The sequence below is a fragment of the Scyliorhinus torazame genome, chromosome 9, assembly GCF_047496885.1.
Source record: "Scyliorhinus torazame isolate Kashiwa2021f chromosome 9, sScyTor2.1, whole genome shotgun sequence".
NCBI lineage: Eukaryota > Metazoa > Chordata > Chondrichthyes > Carcharhiniformes > Scyliorhinidae > Scyliorhinus > Scyliorhinus torazame.
This window is the reverse complement of record NC_092715.1, coordinates 200,992,468-201,019,386: the sequence shown is the minus strand read 5'-3', so window position 1 is coordinate 201,019,386 and position 26,919 is coordinate 200,992,468. Positions and strand designations below refer to the sequence as shown.

The 26,919-nt window shown below is 44.3% G+C and overlaps 1 protein-coding gene across 5 annotated transcripts in view; it reads right to left on the bottom strand.

The window, feature by feature from the left end:
• The window catches only part of melk (maternal embryonic leucine zipper kinase), a 145,610-nt gene that overhangs the window by 38,445 nt on the left and 80,246 nt on the right, over positions 1-26,919 (bottom strand). For all 5 annotated transcript variants that reach the window (XM_072516978.1, XM_072516980.1, XM_072516979.1 and 2 more), the window contains 4 exons: positions 16,660-16,758; positions 15,443-15,511; positions 12,776-12,874; positions 727-813 (listed from right to left, as the gene is read on the bottom strand). In XM_072516978.1, coding sequence (XP_072373079.1) covers positions 727-813; positions 12,776-12,874; positions 15,443-15,511; positions 16,660-16,758 — 354 coding nt within the window. The remainder of the gene's footprint in view (positions 1-726; positions 814-12,775; positions 12,875-15,442; positions 15,512-16,659; positions 16,759-26,919) is intronic.

The window sequence follows — 26,919 nt, the reverse complement described above, 5'->3', positions numbered from 1 at the left end:
TGTGAATTTTCAACAGTGTAAATGAGGCAAATGAAACCAGCTCAGTTGGCTGGTTTCAGTCTGGATTTGTCAAAAATATAGTTGGTGTAGAGTTGTAAATGGTCACTTTATCTTGAAACTGCTTTGAAGCAATTAACATACCATACTAATATTGAGTGATTGCACATGCACCAGTTACTCATGTTTGGAAACATCCAGTAAAGCAATTACATTTCAAAAATCTGCTTTGGCAAATTCAAAACTAGTATCAGAATGAATCAATAATTAACAAACGCAAACAAATAATATGGAAGTTTTCTGTTGCTGACCCAGAATAATTAGCAAAACATGAAATGGAGCTTTAGTTGCTGCAGAAATAAATGAAACACATGATGGCTGAAGATATAGCCCACTGCTCCTTGCTAAAAATGCAAAATTAAAACTCAGTTTTACTTGAAGTACCTACTAACTTACTTCCTACAGCAGACATGCTATTTCACGGTAAGCGAACATGATCGCTTGAAATTTCACTATGAAAAATAGATGCCACAAGGTTGTGATAACGCAAAAAATCCTCCCTTAATATTGAACACAACATAAAACATTGGCAGGAATTGCCCTATTGTAGCATGAAAGATAAATCTGTACAAAAGAATGGTTTTATCAGGACTCTAAATAACCAAGACAATACAAGGAACCATTTATGTTACGTACAAGGAGTATTCACTCTGGGAGGCAAATTCTTACCTCTGAAACCAAACTGGACATACTTTTTTTTGAGCGTTTAAAGAACACAGATAACTCTGTAATGCAGTCCTCATCGAGATGGCCAATCTACAAGTTAAAACATTCAGGAAGGAAAATAAGATTAATTTAATACAGGAGGTGCATACAATGACTGAAAGCACAAAATGCATCCTGCAATTCATAAGCACCAGTAGATTATTAAAGCTTTGCTTCTTAGCAATATTGCATGACTAAAATATTGCTTAATATACCTAGTTGATGTGTTCTTAACTGTTGACTGTATTTCGGTTATATTTTGTACCTTACAGCATCGGTTTTATATTATATCGTTCTAAATGAAAAAGTTGTCAATAAAAATATTTTAATTAAAAATACCTAGTTGGTGCAGTGAAAGAATGAAGGCAAATACCATTTATGCTTTAAGTAGAGGCACAATTCTTTAAAAATGAAATAAAAAGTGGGTAAAGCTGTAAAAACAAATGCACATAGGATCCTAAGTTTCAGTAAAAAAGAGGAGAAAAGCAAAGAGGTAATTTCTAACACTAAACAAACCTATGGCAGTTAGAACATAGTTTCCAGTTTTGGATGCCTTATCTTTAAAAATGACAAGGCAAAGAAACAGCAGAGGACAGAAAGATTTACCATGATCATGCCAGGGATGAGATGCTCTAGTTATGACTGGAACATAGAGAAACTAGGATTCCCTTTCACTAGAATACAGAATGTTAACAGTGGATTGATATAAAAGAGGTTACTAAGGTAAATTGAGAAACTCTATTTCCATGAATTGGTGAGTTGAGAACAAATTGTGTTGATATAATTACTTTAATTTAGAAAAATATCCTGAGACACTTCATTAGATGGCAGAAATTGAACATTGAGGGTGAGTTTAGAACTCTTTTTATTCAGAGGACTGGTTATAACAAGGAATGCCCTGACCAGGAACAGTGGGTGAAGCAAAATCCATATTAACTTGAAAAAAAAAAATTAAATTGTAAAATGTATATAGAAAAGACAGGAGAACGAACTAAGTGAAGGTACGACTTTTGAGAGTCGACGTAGAAATAATGAACAGAATGGCACTCATCTGGCTGTAAAATTATTTGATTCTATGAGCTTCTCACTTAATTCAAATTTGAGTTGACACATTTGTGTCTGAGAAAATTATTCACTTATTCATTGAACTCTTCTTTTCATCCCAACCATTTTATTTTACTGACAAATTAGGTTCAAAAATTTCTTCTCAACACACATATTGGTGCTGACATCACAACAACTTTTGTATCATATTGCTACAAATTACGACTGGGAACATTTACAAATTCTTTAGTTAGATTATTACAGATAATCTTGCTCATTCACTGGATAGTGCATATTAAGGACAAAGGGCTCCTGTCAGAAGGTCCATTGAAAGTGACATTTTTGAAGTCATGTTTCATGGATTATATTGGTAGGTTTGTCAAGGGGAAAATCTACATTCACAGTGCATCTTTCCCAGTTTGTCCACTGGAATTTGCACTGGCTGGTCCTATTTGCCTTGGTTCTAGTGATGAAAGTTGCAATACACTCCAGTATCATAGTTCCACAGGAGCAGGGTGAAAATGGTTTTCCTTGGTGTGCCTCTAGGGTGCACAATTTTTTTCCACAGCAGCTGGAAGTTTCTTTTCATACATTTTTGTTATTTTTACTATCTGTTTTGTTACTAAGTATTTGTTCCTTCCCAGTTGCCAGGATTTGTGATTTAAAACAAAATTTTTTATGCAACCTCTTGCTTCCTCAGTTGTTCATGGCTTTCTTTTTTGGCAAGTAAAGCTCTCAAACATATAAACCAGACCTGTAACGCAATTTCATTTTGCACACCCCTAACTGATCTATCATTTTAGCCATTAACAGATTTTCCTAGTTTACTGTGGATAGTCTCAGTCTCATCCCATTGAAGTCAATCTTAACCCAAATCTAGACTCCTATTAGCTGTTTCACATTTTCCCTTTCAAACACCATCTTGAACTCGATCATATATTATGCTGCCATTGAAATAAATGCACAGTACGAAGTCTTACAACACCAGGTTAAAGTCCAACAGGTTTGTTTCGATGTCACTAGCTTTCGGAGCGCTGCTCCTTCCTCAGGTGAATGCAGAGGTCTGTTCCAGAAACACATATATAGACAAATTCAAAGATGCCAAACAATGCTAGGAATGCGAGCATTAGCAGGTGATTAAATCTTTACAGATCCAGAGATGGGGTAACCCCAGGTTAAAGAGGTGTGAATTGTATCAAGCCAGGACAGTTGGTAGGATTTTGCAGGCCAGATGGTGGGGGATGAATGTAATGCGACATGAATCCCAGGTCCCGGTTGAGGCCGCACTCATGTGCGCGGAACTTGGCTATAAGTTTCTGCTCGGCGATTCTGCGTTGTCGCGGGTCCTGAAGGCCGCCTTGGAGAACGCTTACCCGGAGATCAGAGGCTGAATGCCCTTGACTGCTGAAGTGTTCCCCGACTGGAAGGGAACATTCCTGCCTGGTGATTGTTGCGCGATGTCCGTTCATTCATTGTCGCAGCGTCTGCATGGTCTCGCCAATGTACCACGCTTCGGGACATCCTTTCCTGCAGCGTATGAGGTAGACAACGTTGGCAGAGTCGCACGAGTATGTACCGCGTACCTGGTGGGTGGTGTTCTCACGTGTAATAGTGGTATCCATGTCAATGATCTGGCACGTCTTGCAGAGATTGCCATGACAGGGTTGTGTGGTGTCGTGGTCACTGTTCTGAAGACTGGGTAGCTTGCTGCAAACAATGGTTCGTTTGAGGTTGCGCGGTTGTTTGAAGGCAAGTAGTGGGGGTGTGGGGATGACCTTGGCAAGATGTTCATCGTCATCAATGACGTGCTGAAGGCTGTGAAGAAGATGACGTCGTTTCTCCGCTCCGGGGAAGTACTGGACGACGAAGGGTATTCTGTCGGTTGTGTCCCATGTTTGTCTTCTGAGGAGGACAGTCTTCTACTGTCACAGTAGAAAACAATACAGGGAAATCTATTGTCAACTTGTCAGACTACACCCTTCAACCAGACAAAATCGAAGTCCTCAGCAGAGGGCTCAATTTCTGCACCACCACCAAAATGGACCCCATCAGTCTCGCGGCAGACACGGAGGAATTCATCAGGCGAATGAGGCTCCGGGAATTCTTCCACAGACCCCAAGAGGCCAACAGCGAACCCAAGCAGACTACCAATGAACCGGAACAGCAGACCGAGAGATCTGCAGTGCGGCAACCGAAGAGGAAAGAGTCGAATTGGACCCCTCCGGAAGGCCGCTGCCTTAGACTCGACATGTATGCTCAAGCCGTCAGGAGTCGTGTCAATGCCAGATTCATCAGTCGCATTCACAAGACAGCCCCGAACGTCACCCAAGCACAACGCAATGCCATCTGCGCTCTCAAGACCAACCGCAGCATCGCATTCAAACCAGCAGACAAAGGGGGGGCCACTGTCATACTGAACAGAACGGACTACTGCAAAGAAGTATACCGACAACTGAACAACCAAGAACACTACAGACAGTTACCCGCAGATCCGACCAAGGAACACATCCGCCAACTTAACAGACTGATCAAGACCTTGGATCCAGATCTTCAGAGCACCCTACGTGCTCTCATCCCACGTACTCCCCGCATTGGAGATCTCTACTGCCTCCCGAAAATACATAAGGCCAACACACCAGGCTGCCCTATCGTTTCAGGCAATGGGACCCTGTGTGAGAACCTCTCTGGCTACATCGAGGGCATCTTGAAACCCATCGTACAAGGTACACCCAGCTTCTGTCGCGACACGACGGACTTCCTACAGAAACTCAGCACCCATGGACCAGTTGAACCAGGAACATTCCTCGTCACAATGGACGTCTCGGCACTCTACACCAGCATCCCCCATGACGACGGCAGTGCTGCAACAGCCTCAGTACTCAACACCGACAACTGCCAATCTCCAGACGCAATTCTGCAACTCATCCGCTTCATTCTGGATCACAACGTCTTCACCTTCGACAACAAGTTCATCCAGACGCACGGAACAGCCATGGGGACCAAATTCGCACCCCAATACGCCAACATCTTCATGCACAAGTTTGAACAGGACCTACTCACCGCACAGGACCTTCAACCGACGTTATACACCAGATACATCAATGACATTTTGTTCCTTTGGACCCACGGCGAAGAATCACTGAAACGACTACACGATGACATTAATAAGTTCCATCCAACCATCAGACTCACCATGGACTACTCTCCAAAATCAGTTGCATTCTTGGACACACTCGTCTCCATCAAGGACGGTCACCTCAGCACGTCGCTTTACCGCAAACCCACGGATAACCTCATGATGCTCCACTTCTCCAGCTTCCACCCTAAACACATTAAAGAAGCCATCCCCTATGGACAAGCGCTCCGTATACACAGGATCTGCTCAGACGAGGAGGAGCGTAACAGACATCTACAGACGTTGAAAGATGCCCTCGTACGAACGGGATATGGCACTCGACTCATCGATCGACAGTTCCAACGCGCCACAGCGAAAAACCAGACCGACCGCCTCAGAAGACAAACATGGGACACAACCGACAGAATACCCTTCGTCGTCCAGTACTTCCCCGGAGCAGAGAAACTACGTCATCTTCTTCACAGCCTTCAACACGTCATTGATGACGATGAACATCTTGCCAAGGTCATCCCCACACCCCCACTACTTGCCTTCAAACAACCGCGCAACCTCAAACGAACCATTGTTTGCAGCAAACTACCCAGTCTTCAGAACAGTGACCACGACACCACACAACCCTGTCATGGCAATCTCTGCAAGACGTGCCAGATCATTGACATGGATACCACTATTACACGTGAGAACACCACCCACCAGGTACGCGGTACATACTCGTGCGACTCGGCCAACGTTGTCTACCTCATACACTGCAGGAAAGGATGTCCCGAAGCGTGGTACATTGGCGAGACCATGCAGACGCTGCGACAACGAATGAACGGACATCGCGCAACAATCACCAGGCAGGAATGTTCCCTTCCAGTCGGGGAACACTTCAGCAGTCAAGGGCATTCAGCCTCTGATCTCTGGGTAAGCGTTCTCCAAGGCGGCCTTCAGGACCCGCGACAACGCAGAATCGCCGAGCAGAAACTTATAGCCAAGTTCCGCACACATGAGTGCGGCCTCAACCGGGACCTGGGATTCATGTCGCATTACATTCATCCCCCACCATCTGGCCTGCAAAATCCTACCAACTGTCCTGGCTTGACACAATTCACACCTCTTTAACCTGGGGTTACCCCATCTCTGGATCTGTAAAGATTTAATCACCTGCTAATGCTCGCATTCCTAGCATTGTTTGGCATCTTTGAATTTGTCTATATATGTGTTTCTGGAACAGACCTCTGCATTCACCTGAGGAAGGAGCAGCGCTCCGAAAGCTAGTGACATCGAAACAAACATGTTGGACTTTAACCTGGTGTTGTAAGACTTCGTACTGTGCTCACCCCAGTCCAACGCCGGCATCTCCACATCATTGAAATAAATGAACATTCATTGTACGTTAAGTATATGGAGTTGGAAGAACAGGAATGAGGGGCTAAATTGCCTACTCCTTTGTTTACTCATTGCTATGTTTAATAAAAGGTACCCTCTTGTTGGCTCTAGATTGCTTCAAGGAAACTTCAGTACCTTGGATGCACAAAACCAATTTATTTCAACAGGAAGAGAGAAATAATTTATTTCAAATTCAGGCACAATGTTACTTAGGCTACAACAGCAAAGCTAAAAAAATACTGTTGTGATTGCAAGACTACAAATAATTATACAATTACATAATGGTACAATAATGTATAATCCTCATTCATTATACTAGTCCCAATGACCAGTGAATCTTTGAAATACAAATGCAAAGGAAATTAACAGCTTAAAGTAATCAAGTACTTAAATGAACTTCAAGCTTGGTGTTAGTTTACAAGCGGATTTTGGCCGTTACATTTTGAAATGGCAAGTGCTCCTTCCAGTGGCAGAAAATGGTAACTTCAATAATCTGGAAAATGAAGTCTGCAAAATGTTCCAGTACCCATTTTGTGACCGTAAAAGTGGGCTTCCCACCTGTTTCTAAAAAGCCAAAGTGGCACAAACTCTCTTCTACAATATTAAGACTATGCTTGATTCTTGGAGAGAGGTGTAGTCATCAGCATGCATTCAACTGTCATTAAATAATTTATAATTACAGATGAGGACTGGTTAAGGCATGTAGGTGGAGGTCACATGTTTAGTGGCTCCTCCCAGATTTGTCTTTTTTAATGCTCTTTACGCCCAGTTTTTGGGAAGATCTTCATGTGAGAAGTTGTGGGAAAGTCTGAGCCATTTCAAGAATGTCAACAAGCGGAAAAAAGAACCTAGGGAGAAAGGGAGTGAACGAAAGTCTACCGTCAAGAGTGGTGAGGAGTTCAGCAGGAGAAAAGATGGCGGGAGAGAACTCATCGGGTGGGGCTGCGCCCGTCACAGGGGGAAAAGATGGCTGAAGTGATGGCTGGGGAGTTTGAGTGGCTATTCTCAAAACATTTTGAAACGCATCGGACAGAGATGATGACCTCGCTGAAGGAATGGTGGGTGAAACTCTTGCCCCGATGAGAGAGGAGTTGGTGAAGACTTTGACGGTGGTGCGGGAGCAAGGAGAGAAACCGAAGGGGATAGAGAAGGCATTGTCGCACCATTGTGACCAGTTCACCTTGGTGGTCGAGTAGTTGCGGAAGGTGGCAGAGATCAACAGAGGGATGAGAGCCAAAGTAGAAGATCTGGAGAATAGGACACAAAGGCAGAATTTGAGGATCATGGGTGTGCCCGAGGAGGTGGAGGGCCGGAGGCCTAAAGAGTACTTTGTCGAGATGCTGGCAAAGTTGATGGGAAAGGGGAAAGGACCACTCTTCTTACGAATGGACAGGGCCTACCGGTCGCTCTGGCCAAAATCAAGAACGAATGAGCCGCCGAGAGCTGTGATCGTCTGCTTTCACAATTTTCAAGTGAAGGAGAAGGTGCTGAGGTGGACGAAGCAGAAGCAAGAGGTAGAGTGGGACGGCAATGGCATACGTACATACCAGGATCTGACGACGGAGTAAGCGGGGTGATGGGCGGCATTCGGTCGGGCTAAGGCGGCGTTATATAAATGCAACGTGCAGTTTGGTGTGGTCTACCCTACGAAGCTAAGGGTCATGCATAAAAGCAGGGACTACTACTTTGAGACAATGGAGGAGGCATTTGTGAAGGCAGAAGGCCTGAGACTGGACTGAGTTTGGACTTTGACTGTTTTTGACTGAGTTTTCCTTTATGTTATCCTTTCCCTTTATGGATGTTATGGTTAACTGTTGTGTAAACGATGTTTGAGCTGGGGAGGACATTTGGGATTTAGGGTTTGTTGAATTATGGGGCTTGTTTGGATGTAGGGTGCTGGGCGTTTGGAAGGGGTGGGTGTGGGTTGCTTTGGGGTTTGTGTGTTTTTATGATGTGGGGAAGGGGGCTCCGCTGCTGCACCAGCAAACGCAATGTTGGCTAGTGATCGGGAGCAAGGTGGGGAGAGGGTTCGTGGTCGTTGGAACCTGTATGGGCAAGTTTCGATGGGCCTGGGAGCTGTGAATAGTGGGGGAACGGGGGGGCGGGGATACTGGGTGAGGAATTTGCAAAAAGTGGCTGGGGACTTTCTGGGAAGGGGTGGGGGGGCTTGACGCTAGAGCTGGGTCTCGCCTGCCAGGTAGGACCGAGGGGGATGGTCCTGGTGGGCAGGAGTGGGGGGGGGGGGGGGGGGAGAGGAGGAGACAGCAGGGTCCCAGGGGGTGGGGGATATTGGTGGGTAAAGGGGTGCTAGTGGCCATACTGGTATTCAGCAATTATGATAGCAGACCATGCTCCGCACCAGGTGGATGTGATCTTAGAGAAGGGTCCAGCCTGAGGTCGGCGAGGAGGCTAGATGTGGGTCGGATAGCAGACCCGAACCTTTACACAAAAATGGGGAACGTGATCGAGGTATATGTGGGGTTTAACCGGAATGGGAGGTCTCGCCGGCAGTGGTCTGGGAGCAATGAAGGTGGTGGTGAGGGACAAGGTCATTTCATTCAAGGCGAAGGTAGATAGGGAGGTTTTGTACGTAGACGGGAGACATGAAGAGAACTCGGAGCCAGGACTTTTCGTGAGGAGGAAGGAGTTGTAGACAAAGTTTGATCTTTTATCCACAGGGAGGGCGATTTGGCAGCTAAGGCTAGCGTTTGGGAGTATGGTGAGAAGGCCAGTCGATTGCTGGCAGGCCAGCTCAGTTGGCAAACAGCAGCAAGGGAGATCGTGCAGATTAGGGATGAAATGGGTGGGTTGGTGGTGGCGCCTGAGCAGGTCAATAAGGTGTTTGAAGACTCTTATAGGCACTTGTACATGTTGGAGCTGCCTGAGGATGAGTTGGAAATAAGGGAATTTCTGGAGCGACTGGAGTGTCCAGAGGTGGGAGAAGGAGGAGCGGGCGGGATTGGAGAAGCCAATGGAGGTGCAAGCGGTGACAGGGAAGATGCAGTCGGGCAAGGTCCCCGGGCCATATGCGATCCCGGTGGAATTTTATGAACAATTCAAGGATAAGTTGGCACCGTTGATAGGGGTAAAAATGTTTGAGGATGTGATGATTAGGGGAGCACTGCCGGAGACAATGGGGCAGGCACCCATCTCTCTATTACTTAAAAAGGAGAAGAATCCAGTAGAGTGTGGGTCGCACAGGTCCATTTCTCTACTGAATGTCGATGCCAAGATATTGTTGGCAGAGAGGTTGGAGGAGTGCCTTCCGAAGGTGATGGGGAGGATCAGACGGGGTTCGTCATGGGCAGGCAGCTGTCGTCGAATGTGCGGAGGCTGCTGAATGTGGTGCTTCTCCGGCAGAAGGAAGAGAGCTGGAGGTGGTAGTGGCACGAGATACAGAGAAGGCATCTGACAAAGTCAAGTGGAGTTATTTGTTTGTGGTGCTGGAGAAGTTTGGGATGGAACCTAAGTTTGTGGCATGGGTGAAATTGCTGTACAAGGATCTGAAAGCATGTGTGCAGACGAATGATATGAATCCAGGATACTTGCCACTATTTTGGGGAAGGAGGCAGGAATGCCCCAGGTCCCCTCTTTGTTCGCCCTGGCGATTGAGCCCTTGGCCATTGCACTGAGGGGTTCGGACTTCTGGAAGGGGATAGTGAGGGAGGTGGAGCATAGGGTATCTCTGTACGTGGACGATTTGCTGCTGTACATCTCGCACTCGAGCTTGGCCATGAAGGGTATAATGGGGATTCTAAGGAAATTTGGGGTGTTTTCAGAGTACAAGTTAAATTTAGAGAAAAGCGAATATTTTAGAACATAGAACGATACAGCGCAGTACAGGCCCTTCGGCCCACGATGTTGCACCGAAACAAAAGCCATCTAACCTACACTATGCCATTATCATCCATATGCTTATCCAATAAACTTTTAAATGCCCTCAATGTTGGCGAGTTCACTACTGTTGCAGGTAGGGCATTCCACGGCCTCACCACTCTTTGCGTAAAGAACCTACCTCTGACCTCTGTCCTATATCTATTACTCCTCAGTTTAAAGCTATGTCCCCACGTGCCAGCCACTTCCATCCCGCGGGGGAAGGCTCTCACTGTCCACCCTATCTAACCCCCTGATCATTTTGTATGCCTCTATTAAGTCTCCTCTTAACCTTCTTCTCTTCAACGAAAACAATCTCAAGTCCATCAGCCTTTCTTCATAAGATTTTCCCTCCATACCAGGCAACATCCTGGTAAATCTCCTCTGCACCCGCTCCAAAGCCTCCACGTCCTTCCTATAATGCGGTGACCAGAACTGTACGCAATACTCTAAATGCGGCCGTACCAGAGTTTTGTACAGCTGCAACATGACCTCCTGACTCCGGAACTCAATCCCTCTACCAATAAAGGCCAACACTCCATAGGCCTTCTTCACAACCCTATCAACCTGGGTGGCAACTTTCAGGGATCTATGTACATGGACACCTAGATCCCTCTGCTCATCCACAGTTTGTGGTGCCTTCTCCAGGTACAGGGGCGGGGGTGTTGCCATTTCGGGTAACGACAACTCATTCTAGGTATTTGGGGGTTCAGGTGGCACGGGACTAGGCATGACTTCGTAAGCTTAAATTTCACTAGCCTGTGGGGAAGGTGAAGGCGGACTTGGTACGATGGGGTCGTCTCCCCATGTCGCTGGCAGGTCGTGTGCAGGCAGTAAAAATGAACATTCTACCACGGTTCCTGTGTCTGTCAGTCTTTTTGCCAAAGTCATTCTTTAGAGGAGTGGAGAGGCTGGTCTCGTCTTGTGTGTGGCCAGGGGAAGGTGGCCAGGATAAGGAAGGCGGTGCTCCAAAGTGGGCAGTAGTCGGGGGTGGGGATTGGCCCTTCTAAACCTGTCAACTATTACTGGGCGGCGAATGCAGAGACGGTGCGGAATTGGACTACAGACACTGAGGCTTTGTGGGTGCGGGTTCTTGTAAAAGGAACAGGGTTGCGGGAACTGGTAATAGCGCCGCATTTGCCACGGGGAAATACTCGGGTAGTCCTGTGGCGGTAGCCACACTGAAGATCTAGAGGCAATTCCGACAGCGCTTTAGCTTGAGGGCAGGCACAAGGGTGATGCCGATAAGAGGGAACCATGGATTTGAGCCAGGGAGGATGGATGCAAGGTTCCGGGGATAGGAGGATAGAGGGGTGAAAGAGATGTTTTTGGAGTTGCCGTAAGCAAGCTTGGAGGTGTTGGGATGACGTTTGGGCTCCAGTGTGAGGAGGGCTTCAGATATATGCAGGTTCTGAATTTTGCAAGAAAGGTCTTCCGGAACTTTCCGGTGGCACCGTCCTCCTTGCTGCTAGAAGAGGTGCTGTCGGTGCTGGTGGTTGGGGGGGGGGGGGGGGGCGGCCTGGATGGTTGGGTCATTTTAGCGATCTACTGTATGATCAAGGAGGAGGATAAGGTGTCCATGGAACGGATTAAGGCCAAGTGGGAGGAAGATGTGGGGATGGTGTTGAGGAGGGATTGTGGTGCGAAGGGCCAATGCTTCAACCCCGTACGTGGGGCTGGGTTTGATTCAATTAAAAGTGGTCTACGGGCGCCCTTAATGAAGGTGAGGATGAGCCGGTTCATTGAAGGGATGGAGGATAGCTGCGAGCGGTGTGGAGTGGCCCAGCCAATCACTTCCATATGTTTTGGTCCTGCCCAAATTTGGAGAAATTTTGGGGGTCTTTTTTCCGCACCACATCAGAGATCCTACATGTGGATTTGGAGCGGGTCCCCAGGGTGTCAGACCTGCTGGATTTGCAGATGGGTGCGGAGACAGACGCCTTGGCCTTTTGCCTCATTGATTGATCACAGGCGGATCCTGTTGGGGAGGAAGTCAACTTCTCCTCCACTGTGCCTCGGTGTGGCTGTGGGAGTCTAATGGAGGTATTTGGAGAAGGTGAAATTTGCTCTGAGAGGGGCAAATGAAAGGTTCCACAAAAGATGTGGTTTGTTTGTCTTGCACTTTGGGGATCTGGTTGCCGTCAAGGGGGCAGTGTTAGGGTTGTGTCTATTTGTTGTAACAAATGTTAAAATGTTGACAATCTGACTAAATCTTTTTTCACCAAAATGATTACAGATTTATTTCTGATATTGTAAGTTTCAATCTAGTCAAGCCACCGTTTGGGAAAGTTCAATTGAAAAACAAATGGCCAACTTTTACAGGCCATTGTCTGATTTGTAGCAAAACGTTTGTGAGCGAAGATTCTTAAATGAACTAAATCCTGGGAGACACCCATTAATAACCATGAAGATTGCAATTATGGAACTTATAAAGTGCCAATGTTATCCTGAAAGTCAATATTGCAGCTTTTAAATTTAGGAAATGGATCTGAAAGTCAGATATCAATTTAGTGTAGAAACTTCATTAATTAGGAATTATACACCTTTAACACAAAATACAGAGATCACATTTTGCCTTGGAACACTCACTGGATATCTGGTGTGCCAGTCAACTGGGCAGCTGTAATCTTGTATTAGCCAAGGGTGGCTGAGAAGATGTTTTACTGTGATGCGTTTCTTTGGATCCACCTGTTGAAAGGAATCATAACTGTTACAGGCATCGGAATACATTTCAAAATGCAAAGTAAATCAAACAGAACTCATTTTACATCTAAATCATTAGCAGTATTAAGCTCCAACACAATGATAGCTGCTGAAGATTTAGTAACATGCAAACTGATGATATATTCAGAGGAGAATTCATCCCAAGACTCTGTGTCAGCTGGGAAACTTTGTCAGTAGCTGGTGTTTGCCTACATCACAGAATCAGATAATTGGTACGGTGCAGAAGGAGGCCATTTGGCCCATCATGTTTGCACCGGTGCTTCCAGTGAGCATCTTGGTTTGGTGCCATTCCCCTGCCTTTTCCTCCATATCCTTGCACAGTACTTGAATAGAAACAATCATCTAATGTCCTCTTGAATGCCTCGATTAAACCTATCTCCACCATGCTTCCAGGCAGTGCATTCCACACACTAATCGCTGGTAATGCAAAAATGTTTTTTTCTCACACTCACATTTGCTTCTTCCGCAAATCACTAAATCTGTGCCCTTTTGTTCTTGATCCTTTTACAAGTGGGAACAGTTTCTCCCTATCCACTTGGTCCAGCCCCAACATGATTTTGAACATCTCTAGCAAATCCCCTCTTAACCTTCTTCTCTCCATTCTTGTAAACCCCTTCTGCACTCTCTCCAATGCATTCACATCCTTCCAATGGTGAGGCGGCCAGAACTGTACACAATACTCCAGCTGACGTCTAACTCGTGTCTCGTGTAAATTCAGCATAACCTCCTTGCTCTTGTACTCTATCCAGTCACTACTCCAGCAGCATTTTGCTCTTTGAATCAATTTGAGACACTTCAATGAAGATACTACATAAATGCTAGCATTACACTTCATTTAATACTTGATTGATATAAACAGTTATACATTTCAAAGGATTGTAAAGAGAAAAAAAATCACCTATTTGCTTTAAATACAGCATCAAGCATCAAAAGATTTACTCTTGCTCGATGTTATTACTTAGTGTAGATGTTGAAAATTTAACAAATATATTGGTTAAATTAATCCAGTACCTGAAACTTGACTTTTGTTTAATCATAAATTAGGTTTAGGGTGTCACCAGAGATAACATCATGTCTAATTTCCATGACTATTAATTCAGGTGGACGTGGCTATGACATTAATAACGACTAGGGAGACAGAATAACTCAAATGCCCTTACATTTAATATTACTCAAGATTGTAATTCAATTTCACATGGAAATAATCCACCAGACAAATTAACTGATGTAAACCCTGACCTTCCAGTAACTCTGGGTGGGTTATTCATTCCTAGGGCTATCACAGCTAAACCCAATCCTGTCCATATTCGTTCAATTATTCATTCCCCCATTCAGACTGCGTATAGAATCCAACTCAAACACCCGCTTTGCCCAGAAGCATGCAACTCAACTGTGGATCAATTCTGGAACATTCTTGGGATGCTCAGTTTACCATAACACTGTGCATTTACTCTTGAGCTAGGAAGAAATCTCACAGCATGGCCAGAAACCAATAATCACCACTCAAGGCCAATCTCCATTCAATTAACGAGAGCGACTCCCAATTCAACGGCCACCCGTAGTCTAACAGCTTCCCAAGCAAGTGGTCACGCGGGCACTGATTAATATATCTCTTTAAAAACGTGAAGCTGGCAGAAGGGGCGGTGTTGGAGGAGGAGGAGGAGGAACATGTGGCCACGTCTGAGGAGGCGCTGGACCAGGAGGGGCTGGAGGATGAGCTTGGAGAGGACCCGGGGGACCAACCCTAATGCTTTACATGTGGTGTGCTCTCAGTGTCGGAGATGTCAATAATTGGGTAACATCCTTGCAAATAAGATATTTAAATGGAGGAATCAAATTGCCTTTTACAAATAAAGCGATCCAAACAGATACGGACACACACTAAGATGGCTATTTTTGATCCTTCTCGGTGTTCAAAACACAGTCCAATCCCCAAGGCAACTCCGCAGAAAAGAAAATGGATGATCTATTAATACCTTAGATTAAATGGTCAGGTAAGTGGCTCAAGTCAGTTTTGCCGAAGGAGATAAAATGAAATCCTGTATTTTATTTTTTAAAAAAATCACACAAATGTAAAGTAGTTTAGTACAAAGTGATTTGTTGGAACCTCCATTCTTGTGAATGTTAGATTTCCGGCCATGCTACTGCACAGACTGAATCTTCAAAATGTCAGTCTCTAACCATATGGAGTCCTGAAGGTTTCTTGGCTGGAATGGGAGGGTTATCTTATGGTCTAATAATTGGGTTCTCTTACATATACTTTTGCATGGTGAAATTCACAAGTGGCTCTCTGTATTTTATTTTTTGAGAACTCATCATTTGGAAGGTGAAGAACTTTGGCACTGCTCATGATAGATAGTGTTGAGTGATTCACAATGATTATTAATGTCACCAAGCTACATCAACAAAAGGAAAGAGTCTAGAACTTCATGAGTTTTATTTAAAATAGCACCTTAGGAGAAAACATTTTTTCAGGATTTTAAAAATACTTTCAAATCAATTCCAAAGGTAACTGGTGCAAGAGAATCCTACCTGTAACATTTGATTCAAAACCAGTACACCTGTAGGCGAGAGCCATTTAGGTACATTATATTTTCCCCTCTGTAAAAGAAAGAAATGTACAGTTTAAAAAAAAACCTTGCATTACAGTGTCTTCTTTAATTGAGATTATTCATACAGTTCTTCCCATTTCAAACTTCACAAAATAAATATAAGATGATATAAACCCCCAGAGATAAGGGGTCACTGAATGTAAAGTGCTAAATGCAAGAGGAGCTCTTTATATATTTAAAAATTCCTCTGGACTCAGAAGGGAGATAGATCAATGTAAAAAAGGAGAGAAGTGAAAACGTGATTAAAATTGGTCAACAGAAAATTGGAGAACTGCAAGTCCGACATGCTAATCTTCCATATGAACGCTTTTGTCTACCAAGACTTCACGTCGGGAATGCAACCTCACATTCATGATAAACTACCTTCTGGAACAAAATGGAAGCAGCTGTCAGCCAGGAGACCAGCATCTGATATTATTCAAGGAGCAAAATTCAGAAATAATGTGACATTGACATTATATGTTTGTCATCTGCTGTTCATGGAGTGCTGTATACTCAAAGATAAAAGTGGTCAACACAGCTTAATGTGCGAGGTAAACATCTGTAAATCTGAACTCTATAGTTTCTGTATTTTTAGCATGCAGTCAGTTTTCTGACTCTTAGATTCAAGGAGGGTTAACATATGAGAATCTTCCTGAAAAGTCTCAAGGAGCAACATCCTCTGGCACTCGCTGAGAAAGCGTCTTGAAAGTATCAGATTATGATTCAAACTTTCTATTTGCTAATATTTGGGCCTCCACCAGAACATGATTCCTTGTTCCATGGTTCCCTCTGGTGTTTCACGTAGACAACCCTTAATCATAAGCATACTTTTCAGAGTGTCAATAACCTATTCAACCAGGTGTGCATGCACAAACAATTTCTTCAGTTCTGATTTAAAGGTCCATCAGAATGTAGTTGCATAGATCTTTTAGCATTATGAATTAATTATCCAACGGACTACAATTCCTAATATACTTTTGCCTCGGCAATTGAGCTGCAAGTTGAACAGCCCAAACATGGCAATAAAGCTGCAAAACTTAATGCAGCGGCTAAAATATAATCATGCACATCAACAATGGAGAAAGAGTGAGAATAAAGTGAATGCAAGATTGTATTTATGTAAAACAAACAGATGATGCAAAAATAGATACATACCATGATTTTCTTATACAGAGTCATCACATTATCATCATCAAATGGGAGAAATCCACAGAGAAGTGCATACAAAAGAACCCCCATGCTCCAGATATCTGCCTATTAAAGAAAACCATAGAAAAAGTTGGAGTTTAAAATATCTTAATTGAAGCAAAGGACTCAAACAGATATACCATAATTTAAGCATTTTAATTTGCATTAAGTGATAATCATAATGTTGTGTAGCCCAATTAATCGTCGTCATGTAATCGCTTAATTCAAGTTAAATCACTATCATATCGTTTGAAGATTAACTGTCGAGCCAAATTATAAGGCTCATTTTCTACTGAAGGAACTGTTAGACAAAAAAAAAGTGTTCATTCTTCATCCAGTTTTCCTTTGGTCATTCTGGTAGTCACATGATGTAAATGTAAACTGTCACAGTTCCAGGGGACTGTCGGCTGCTCTCCCCTTTGAGAGCTGACTGGTGGTGATTTAAACTGGAGGGTCACCACACTTCAGGCAAGGGACAAAATTGAGACAGCGGGGTCTTCTCATGAATAACCTCAGCCGGTATGGGAATTAAACCCTTGCTGTTGGCATCGTTCTGCATCTCGAACCAGTCGTCCAGCCAACTGAGCTAACCGACCTCCCAGTCAAATAGAACAATAATGGAGTAGTTGACTAATCACGGCATTCAGTTTCTATCTTGTCATCTACAATAGACCAAAACACAAGGTGAGGAGAACCCCAGTGTGATGATATGTATAAAGTCAGGTTAGTGAAGGGTTAATAATTACATCTCTGTGTAAATCAAACACTCGAGGGCGTCACTACTTCTTTGTATTTAAGACAGCCTCTCAGGGAATTCTGGGAATAGTGTAAGGAGAAGCATGGTGAAAGCACAAGAAGAAGCTTAGTGTAGTTAGAGATAGCACGAGGTTAGATCATGGTGTGGTTAGTGACTAGATATAATATTGAGTACTGTAAGACAGATTCAATATCATTTAATTATTATCTGTAGCTCAATAGAGTGTTCAAACTTCATTTAATTAGTAGTATAATAATAAATTAGTTTTGTTTTAATCTATTGATTTGTATATTCTTTGTTAACACTACATCGGTTCATTCTGGAAGAAAGGACAAAGAATACAACACATTACCAATCATGGTAATATAACACCCTGTCAAGAAGTTTTTTTTAAGTACAAAGTCAGCTGCTTCAATGTATCCGCCATTGAATTCTGTTTCAAATTACTCATGTACTTATCCTAAAATATTTTTTGAAAATCAATTGAATTTGTATTATATGAATCAAAACTCTCAGCTTCCACCAACATCCGAGACACCTTTTTTAGTACTCGCTCTCTGAAGCAATATTTCGACAAATTAATTTTGAACTCGTCTCCCTTTAAGTGTAGACTGTGTGCCCTGGTTATACTGTACTGGACAAGGTAAAACAGCTTGGCATGGTGTACGCTATGTAGGCCCGTAATCCCTTTAGCCAGATCGGCTGACAGTTCTCCACTGCCAGACTTCCTCCTGGGTGAGGGGCAGAAGTCTCACCCTACTCGAGTGTAAATTTGCTGTGGGGCAATAACTCTAATATACTTTAGTACTTCAGTGAGAAAACACAGAACAATTGATACATTGTAATCACACAAATGAAAATTGGTAGAATTACCTATTTTGACTTAAAATTGATATAATCTTTACAGCTGATTTACTTTACACGCTGCGCTGAGCATTTTTGCATGGCTCTAATTTTGTCAGGCAGGGTCTCCCAGATTCTTTATTTTCATGCGTGTTATTTTCTTTCAATTTAACTAATAGTTACGTGAAGCATTTTGTATCTCGCGACATTGAATTCCATCTACCACCTATCTGTCCAATTCTAATTAAAATCCTCCTGTGTTTTTCCAGTTTATCTTCGGATTTTACAATCTTTGTTAGTTTTGTGGAATCTAAAATTTCATCATTATGCTTGTGACTTGTACTTCCAGATCATTAAAAAATATTAAAGAGTTCTCAAAACAGGTTCCTTTGGGACCCCAGCACCATCCGTATTCTAACTGGTCAACAAATTAGGTACCATTGTAAAATATTGCTACTAATTTCCAATTTATTTTCAGTATCAGCCTTTCCAAAGGAACAATATCAAAGGCCTTCATAAAATCATGTACAGCAGATACACCACGTTACCCCCATCAAGCTCCTTACCCTGAAAAGAAAACCAGTTAAATTGATAAACCTTCCCTTCATTAACCCAAACTGCCCTTCTTATTTTAAAAAAGAATTCCCAATTAAAACGCAATTTAGCATTGTAATTCCACGTACCCTGCACCTTTTGAGTTGTGGGGTGAGACCCACGCAGACATGGGGAGAATGTGCAAACTCCACACAGACAGTGCCCCGGGGCCGGGATCAAACCCGGGTCCTCCGCACCGTGAGGCAGCAGTGCTAACCACTGCACCACCGTGCTGCCTACTGTCTGTCTTAGGAGGTTATTTCTATCCAGATGCTTCCTTTCAGTAAGAGTTTCAATAATTTCACCCATTATTGGCGTCAGACTCACTGGTTTATACTTTCCTGTGTTACTTTGGCTATCTCCTTTTTAAAAAACGAGTAACATCTGTCTCTCTCTAGTCCCAGTTATTTCTTGAAGGTTTGTTTCGGAACTCTTATAATTTACTTCCTTATTTCCTTAATGACCTTCTCATATATTTATCCAGCCCCGAAGATCTATTTACCTTAACTTTCACATCTGTTTGACAATCAAGCTGATAGTAATGTGAAGGGTTGCAACTTAATTCTGCAACATCCTTCAATTCCACATTCAGATCAACTAAGTTATAGTCTGAAGCAGCCTGTGCAGCATTAGCGGTCATGTTCTCACCTAATTGGAAGGGTTGTCCTTCACTATCGTCATCTTCATATTGAAATTTGTCTTTGCCATTTCAATGCCTCTTTTACACTCCCAAGCATACCTTTTGGTATTGGTTACAATTCAGTACCATTTGCCTTCAATGCAGCTTTAAATGTGTGTCCCCCTCCCAACCACCACCATTATACGTTCCTTGGTAGTTCCATTCAATCAGGCAGAAGTGCCTTCCCTTTGCTTTGCAATGGGCATGCATTGATTCAATGCATTCAGAATCACCTCCCTGGTTCATCGAACATACAATGCAGAAGGAGGCCATTCGGCCCATCGAGTCTGCACCGACCCACTTGAGCCCTCACTTTCACCCTATCCCCGTAACCCAATAACCCCATCTAACCTTTATGGTCACTTTTTGGACACAAAGGGCAATTTATCATGGCCAATCCACCTAACCTGCATGTCTTTGGACTGTGGGAGGAAACCGGCGCACCCGGAGGAAACCCACGCAGACACGGGGAGAGCGTGCAAACTCCGCACAGAGTGACCCAGCGGGGAATCGAACCTGGGACCCTGGCGCTGTGAAGCTACAGTGCTATCCACTTGTTCTACCGTGCTGCCCTCAAATTCTGAGCCATACTCAAACCTACCTAAAGTTTATCCTTTTAAAATTCGGCATTTTGGTTAAGTAGCCTCTCTAACCGTACAACAAAAAAAAAAAAAAATCCAAATTCTAATTTTTAAATACAATCATGTTATGATTACTCAACTTAAATGGGCAAACAGCTCATTTGCCCTTTAGACTTCATAAGCGCAAAAGGTAGGGTTGATATTGCCTATGATTGGCATTGTGAAGTCAGCTTGAAAGGAGGGATGGGCAGGTGTAAAGCCTCCAGAATCAAAAAAGTCATGAGAACAGTGGGACAAACCTCTCCATGTTGCATAATAAGCCATGGGCAATTAGAGAATCTGTTATCACTGGACTTAGTTCCATAGAAGTATTGACACACACATCATTAAAAGCGTTAAATGAAAATTGAAATCAATTTGAAGACCAAAATGCGGTCATTACAAGAATTTCAAATCAATACCACAATAAATCAAGTGCATCCAAGCCCTTTGTTTTAAAATGTCACACAAGTGCATATTTTGAAGCCCTACGACACAAATAAATTTGTAAATTAATGGAAACATCCAGTGAAATTTTCTTATTGTGATTGATTTGGCCAGCAACTTAAATGATCAGTATGTCAGAAGGTAGCAATATTATCAATTCTATCTTGCCTAATGTATACTGCACTGCTGAGCAATACTGCTGATCACTCTGATATTCTAAATGGCTGTTTAGGTCGTTGCTCACCCCTTGTTACTGATATACTGCTCAAAATTGTAATGCAAAGAAATATTAGCACTTTTACTTCATTGCATTCTCTCCATTCAAACCAGCATTGTTTAGTTGCTTATAACCCCATGTAGATGATTTTACCTGAAGTCTGGGAAGGTCAGCTATCACGGTTATTCACCCAGATTTTCAATAGATAGTACAGAAACTGCTACCGCCAAAACAGTAGGAAGATGCAGTATGGAGAAAACGTGTTTCATGCAACATTTTAAAATAAAATTTGGCAAATGCATCTTCTGTTACCATTAATTATGCAAGATCGGTCATACAACAACTTTTCAATAGAAAGCAGCTGAGGCATCGTGAGGCTATTTTGCAGATAACCGGTTATGAACTTGTCAGGCTGGTATATTCTGGACAATTCCAGGCACAATGCTTCTGGAAAGATCCAAAGGACTTAAAGAGTATAGAGGTTTCCCAGGATGTTACGAGATAAGAGGGACATCTTTTAAGAGGATTTGCAATGGGTAGATCATGCTTGATGAACTTGATTGAGTTTGTTTGAAGAGAGGATTAAAGTAGTGGGAAGGGGAATGCCTAGAGATGTGCTTTTACGGACTTCCAGGTGTTCGAAAAAGTCTGGGGATGAGAGCGACAAAAGTCAAACAGATCTGAAGTTTTTTTGTGAAAGGAATTGTATAATTAAAGCACTTTTTAATGATCTGTAGATGAATGCAAATATTTCTAAGCCACTTCACATGATGAAATTACTATACCTCGTGGATAGAAAAGTTAGTTTTCCCTTTTCACCCCCAATGAGCATTTATTGCCCATCCTGAATTGCCATTGAGAAGGTTTGGTGAGCTGCCTGCTTGAACCTTTGCAGTCTCCGAGGCATACACCCAGAGTACTGTTGGGGTGGTTCCACAATTTTGACCCAGTGACAGTGAAGGGACAGGGATGCATTTCCAAGTCAGGATGGGGAGAGGCTTGGAGGGCAACTACCAGGTGGTGCTTTTCTCAAGTGTTTGCTGCCCTTATTTTCTAGATGGTAGCAATCGTGGGTTTGGAAGGTGCAGTTGCAGGAGCCTTGGTGAGTTCCTGCAGTACATCTTGCAGATGGTACACATTGGTGTCACTGTGTGTCGGTGTTGGAGGGAGTGAATGTTGAGGATAGGGTGCCAAGAGACTTGCTTTGCCCTGGATGGTGTCAAACTTAGTGTTCTTGGAACTGCACTCATCCAGGCAAGTGGAGAGTATTTCATCATACCGCTGACTTGTGCCTTGTAGGTGATGGACTGGCTTTGGGGAGTTACTTGCTGCAGGGTTCCTGGCCTCTGACCTTTCCGTAGCCACAGAACATATATGGCTAGTCCAGTTCAGTTTCTGGTCAATGCTAACCCCCAAGATGCTGATAGTGGGGGATTCAGCGATAACAATGCCATTGAATGTCATGGGTGACGGTTAGATTCTCTTGTTGGAGATGGTCATTGCTTGGCACATGTGTGGCGCAAATGTTACTTGCCACTTGTCAGCCAAGAGTGGGCATTGTCCAAGTCTTGTTGCACTTGGACAGCTTTATGAAATTGTATATGAGCTGGACATTGAGCAGTCATCGGCGAATATTTCCACTTCTGACCTGATGTAGAAGGAAGATGTTCACACATTGGGCGAAATTCTCCGGAAACGGCGCGATGTCCGCCGACTGGTGCCCAAAACGGCACAAATCAGTCGGGCATCGCGCCGCCCCAAAGGTGCGGAATGCTCCGCATCTTTGGGGGCCGAGCCCCAACCTTAAGGGGCTAGGCCGGCGCCGGATGAATTTCCGCCCCGCCAGCTGGCGGAAAAGGCCTTTGGTGCCCCTCCAGCTGGCACGGAAATGACATCTCCAGGCGGCGCATGCGCGGGAGCGTCAGCGGCCGCTGACGGCATTCCCGCACATGCGCAGTGGAGGGAGTCTCTTCCGCCTCCGCCATGGTGGAGACCGTGGCGAAGGCAGAAGGAAAAGAGTGCCCCCACGGCACAGGCCCGCCCGCGGATCGGTGGGCCCCGATCGCGGGCCAGGCCACCATGGGGGCACCCTTCGGGGCCAGTTCGCCCCGCACCCCCCCCAGGACCCCGGAGCCCGCCCGCGCCGCCTTGTCCCGCCGATAAGGTAGGTGGTTTAATCTACGCCGGCGGGACAGGCATTTTAGCGGCGGGACTTCGGCCCATCCGGGCTGGAGAATCGTGCGCGGGGGTGGGGGGGGGAGGGGCGGCGCCAACCGGCGCGGCCCAATTCCCGCCCCCGCCGAATATCCGGTGCTGGAGAATTCGGCAACCAGCGGGGGCGGGATTCACGCCAGCCCCCGGCAATTCTCCGACCCAGCGGGGGTCGGAGAATCTCGCCCATTGTGTTCGATTCCTTCCTCCTCACCCAGCAGCTTACACTCCAGCATCACGTCTGGCACACCATGGTTTTGCACTGGAGCCAGGGTCAGGCACACATGCTCCGCCATAATCAATGGCAAGGCTGTTCCCTTTCTGTGTCGTGTTTCAAAGTGTGATTTTTTCAGACACGTCTGCAGCAGTGGAAGTTAGAAAAAAATTAAAAGGTGGAATTCCATGATGTCAAATTCAGAATTCCACTAAATAGCGGAAATTTCTCATCCCTGAAAGGTTTTCATAGAATGGCCTCCTTCTGCATCGTAACAATTCTGTTATTCTGAACAAGGAATTGAAGGCAAATTACTGACCTGTAGCAAATGGATTGCAATGTAGGCAAGAAAAGACTAGATTAGAGTTCTTTCCAAATGGTGAAAAGCTAGAAACAGTACAGGTCCAGATGCAATAACCAAAAAGAAAATGCTGGAAAATCTCAGCAGGTCTGGCAGCATCTGTAGGGAGAGAAAAGAGCTAACGTTTCGAGTCCAGATGACCCTTTGTCAAAGCTCCAGATGCAATAGATCATTATATGTCAAAAACAAGTACAGAAAGTAATCAAAGGGACTAATGGAATTTTGAACATTAAATACAGAGGACTATAATACAAAGGGGTAGAATTCACGCTTCAGCTATACAAAGCCCTAGTTAGATGACTCCTGGAGTACTGTGAACAGTTGTGGGCCCGATTTAGAAAGGATATATTTGCCCTTTGAGGAATGACAGCATATATTTATCAAAACTGTACCTGGACACTGCCTGCGAGGTAGGCCAAGGCTAAGGTTCAATGACTCCCTGAAGGCGAACCCAATGAAATGTGACATGGTCATCACAGAAATAAAAAATGCACAAGAGAGAACTACCTGGGGAGAAATCTCAAGTTGTTTCCTTTGTACAGCAAATAGTACAGGCAGCTAAGGACAAAGGACAAGCTAGAAAGGCTGGGCAGTCCCAACAATATCAGATGATTAATCTGATCCGCACTGTGGAAAGTCATGCAGGACTACAATTGGGTTCCACAGTCTCATTAGAACATGCAAGAAACCGCCACCTTCGATAACAAAGGGAAACCAGCAATGACGGCCTGGACTCCAAGGAATAAATGGCACAGAGAGATTGCACAAATTAAGATTGTATTCCCTGGAATTTAAAAGATTAAGGAACAATCTAATCAACATTTTTACAATATTAAGGAGAACTGATGTAATAAAATATAAATAGTTTATCTTGTTCTATGGGGAAATCAACGAAGGGGGCTTCATAGTCTAAAACTAAAGAATCAGGCCATTCAAGATTAAAGTTAGAAAACACACAAAAGGGGGGCAGATGTTTGGAACTCGCTTCTGCAGATGACTGTTAGGTCAATGAGATTGTGGAGCTACGGTAGGCATGTGAATCTGGATTTCACAGGGGTCGACGATATTGCTCATGTGTCCTCCCACATTGAAAGAGTCGACCAGCATCTGCAAAAAGCCCGCCCTGCAGCTTAAACATGCTGGTCACGGACTGAACAGGCTGAGAGTGGGATGCTGCCCCTGAACTCTAGCATTGCCAGATTTTGCTCCTGGGACTGGAAGCAGGACCAAGCAGAACTCCGATGGATCCTGGAACCAGGCCAGATTTTGCTCCTGGGACTGGAAGCAGGACCAAGCAGAACTCCGATGGATCCTGGAACCAGGCCAAGTTCCTTGATTTTAGGGTGGGAGATAATCGCACTGCCTGAGGGAGGGTTGGTGGCGGCAAGGAACAGGGGTGGGCTTTGGCGGCTAGATGGGAAGGAACAACAGGTAACATCTGGCAGGGGGAGTGCATCTCCCGAAGGATGACCCTCCCTCCCTTCCCGTCTTTTTACAACTTGTGTTTAAAAGGTGGGCTGCCCACTCTACCCATCATTGCATGGGGAGCGTAATATTTGGGTCAATTGGCTTGGCAACAAAACAAAAAAATTTAAATGGCAAGCAAGTGTGCTGGTTTTGATGTCCATTCACCTACCGTATTACATGCACCCCAGGATTTTGACCCAGTGACAGTGACGTAGTTCCAAGTCAAGATGGTGTGTGGCTTAGAGGGTGCTGGTGTTCCCATTTTCTGCCCTTTTTCTTCTAGGTAGTAGCATCGCTGCCCTTTTTCTTATAGGTAGTAGCATTGCTGCCCTTTTTCTTCTAGGTGGTAGAAGTCACGGGTTTGGACCTTTTATCAAAATAGCCTTGGTGAGTTGCTCAATGCATCTTGCGATTGGTACACACTGTCACTCTGGACTGGTGGTGAAGGGAGAAAATTTACAGTATAGGACAAGGTGCTGATCAAGTGGGCTGGTTTAGCTTGGATAGCATTGAGCCAGTGTTGTTGGAGCTGGAAACATCCAGCAAGTGGAAAATATTTAATTTCACTCTTGACTTGTAGAAAGATGATGGGCAGGCCTTGGAAGAGAGGTTAAGTCACTCACTGCAGATGTGCTGACCTGCTCTGTCGCCACTCCATTTATATGGCTGGTCCAATTCAGTTTCTGGTCAATGGCAACCAACCCCACAGATGTTAATGGTAAAGCCATTGAACAAACGGAAATGGTTAAATTCTCGCTCATTGAGTCATTGCCTGGCATGAATGTTACTTACCACAAATGAGCCTATGCCTGACTATTGTTTAGGTCTTGGTGCACTTGGACATGAACTGCTTCATTATCTAAGGTTCAGATTAGTACGGAGAACTGCAATCATCAGCGAATATCCCCACTTCCGATATAATGATGAAGGAAAGGTTATTCATGAAGCAGGCGAAGATGTCTGAGCCAAGGATATTACCCGGAGGAACTCCTACAGTGATGTCTTAGGGCTATCTCCTTTAGACTAGGTACAACTCAGCCATTGGAAAGTTTTCCCCAATTCCCATTGACTCCAGTTTTGCTAGGACTCTTTGAAGCCACACTTGGCCAATGTTGCCATATCAAGGACAGTCACTCTCACCTCATCTCTGAAATTCAGCTCTTTGCCCATGTTTGGACCAAGGTTGCAGTGAGGACTGGAGCAGAGTTACCATGACAGAATCCAAATTGAGCATTGATGAGCAGGTTATTGCTGAGCGAATCCTGCTCAACAGCAGCGTAAACAACACCTTCTCTACTTATGATTGTGAGTTAACGGATTGGGAGGTAATTGGTTGGATTAGATTTGTCCTATTTCTGGATTGGACGTACCTGGGCAGTTTTCCACATTGTTGGGTGGATGCCAGAGCTGTAGCTGTACTGGAACAGCTTGGCTAGGGGCTGGTTCTTTCTGGAGTTCTAGTCTTCAGTAACACTTCAGGACTGTTATCAGGGACCATAGCCATTGCTGTATCCAGTATATTCAGCTGTTTATATCACATGGCGGGCATTGAGACTGCCAAGATTGCCTACAGAGGGCCAACATAGAATCAATTGGTTGATTGGCCATAATGGCACAATGTATCAAATTGCCTGCAGCCTGGCATCTGTGATGTTGGAGACTTCAAGAGGAGAGAGAGATAGGTAATCGACTCAGCACTTTTGGATGAAGGTGGTTGCAAATATTTCAGTGTTGTCTTTTCCACTGATTTGCTAAGCTTCTCCCTCGTTCACGATGGGGATGTTTGTGGAGTTTCCTATTCCAGATTGGCTGTTTAA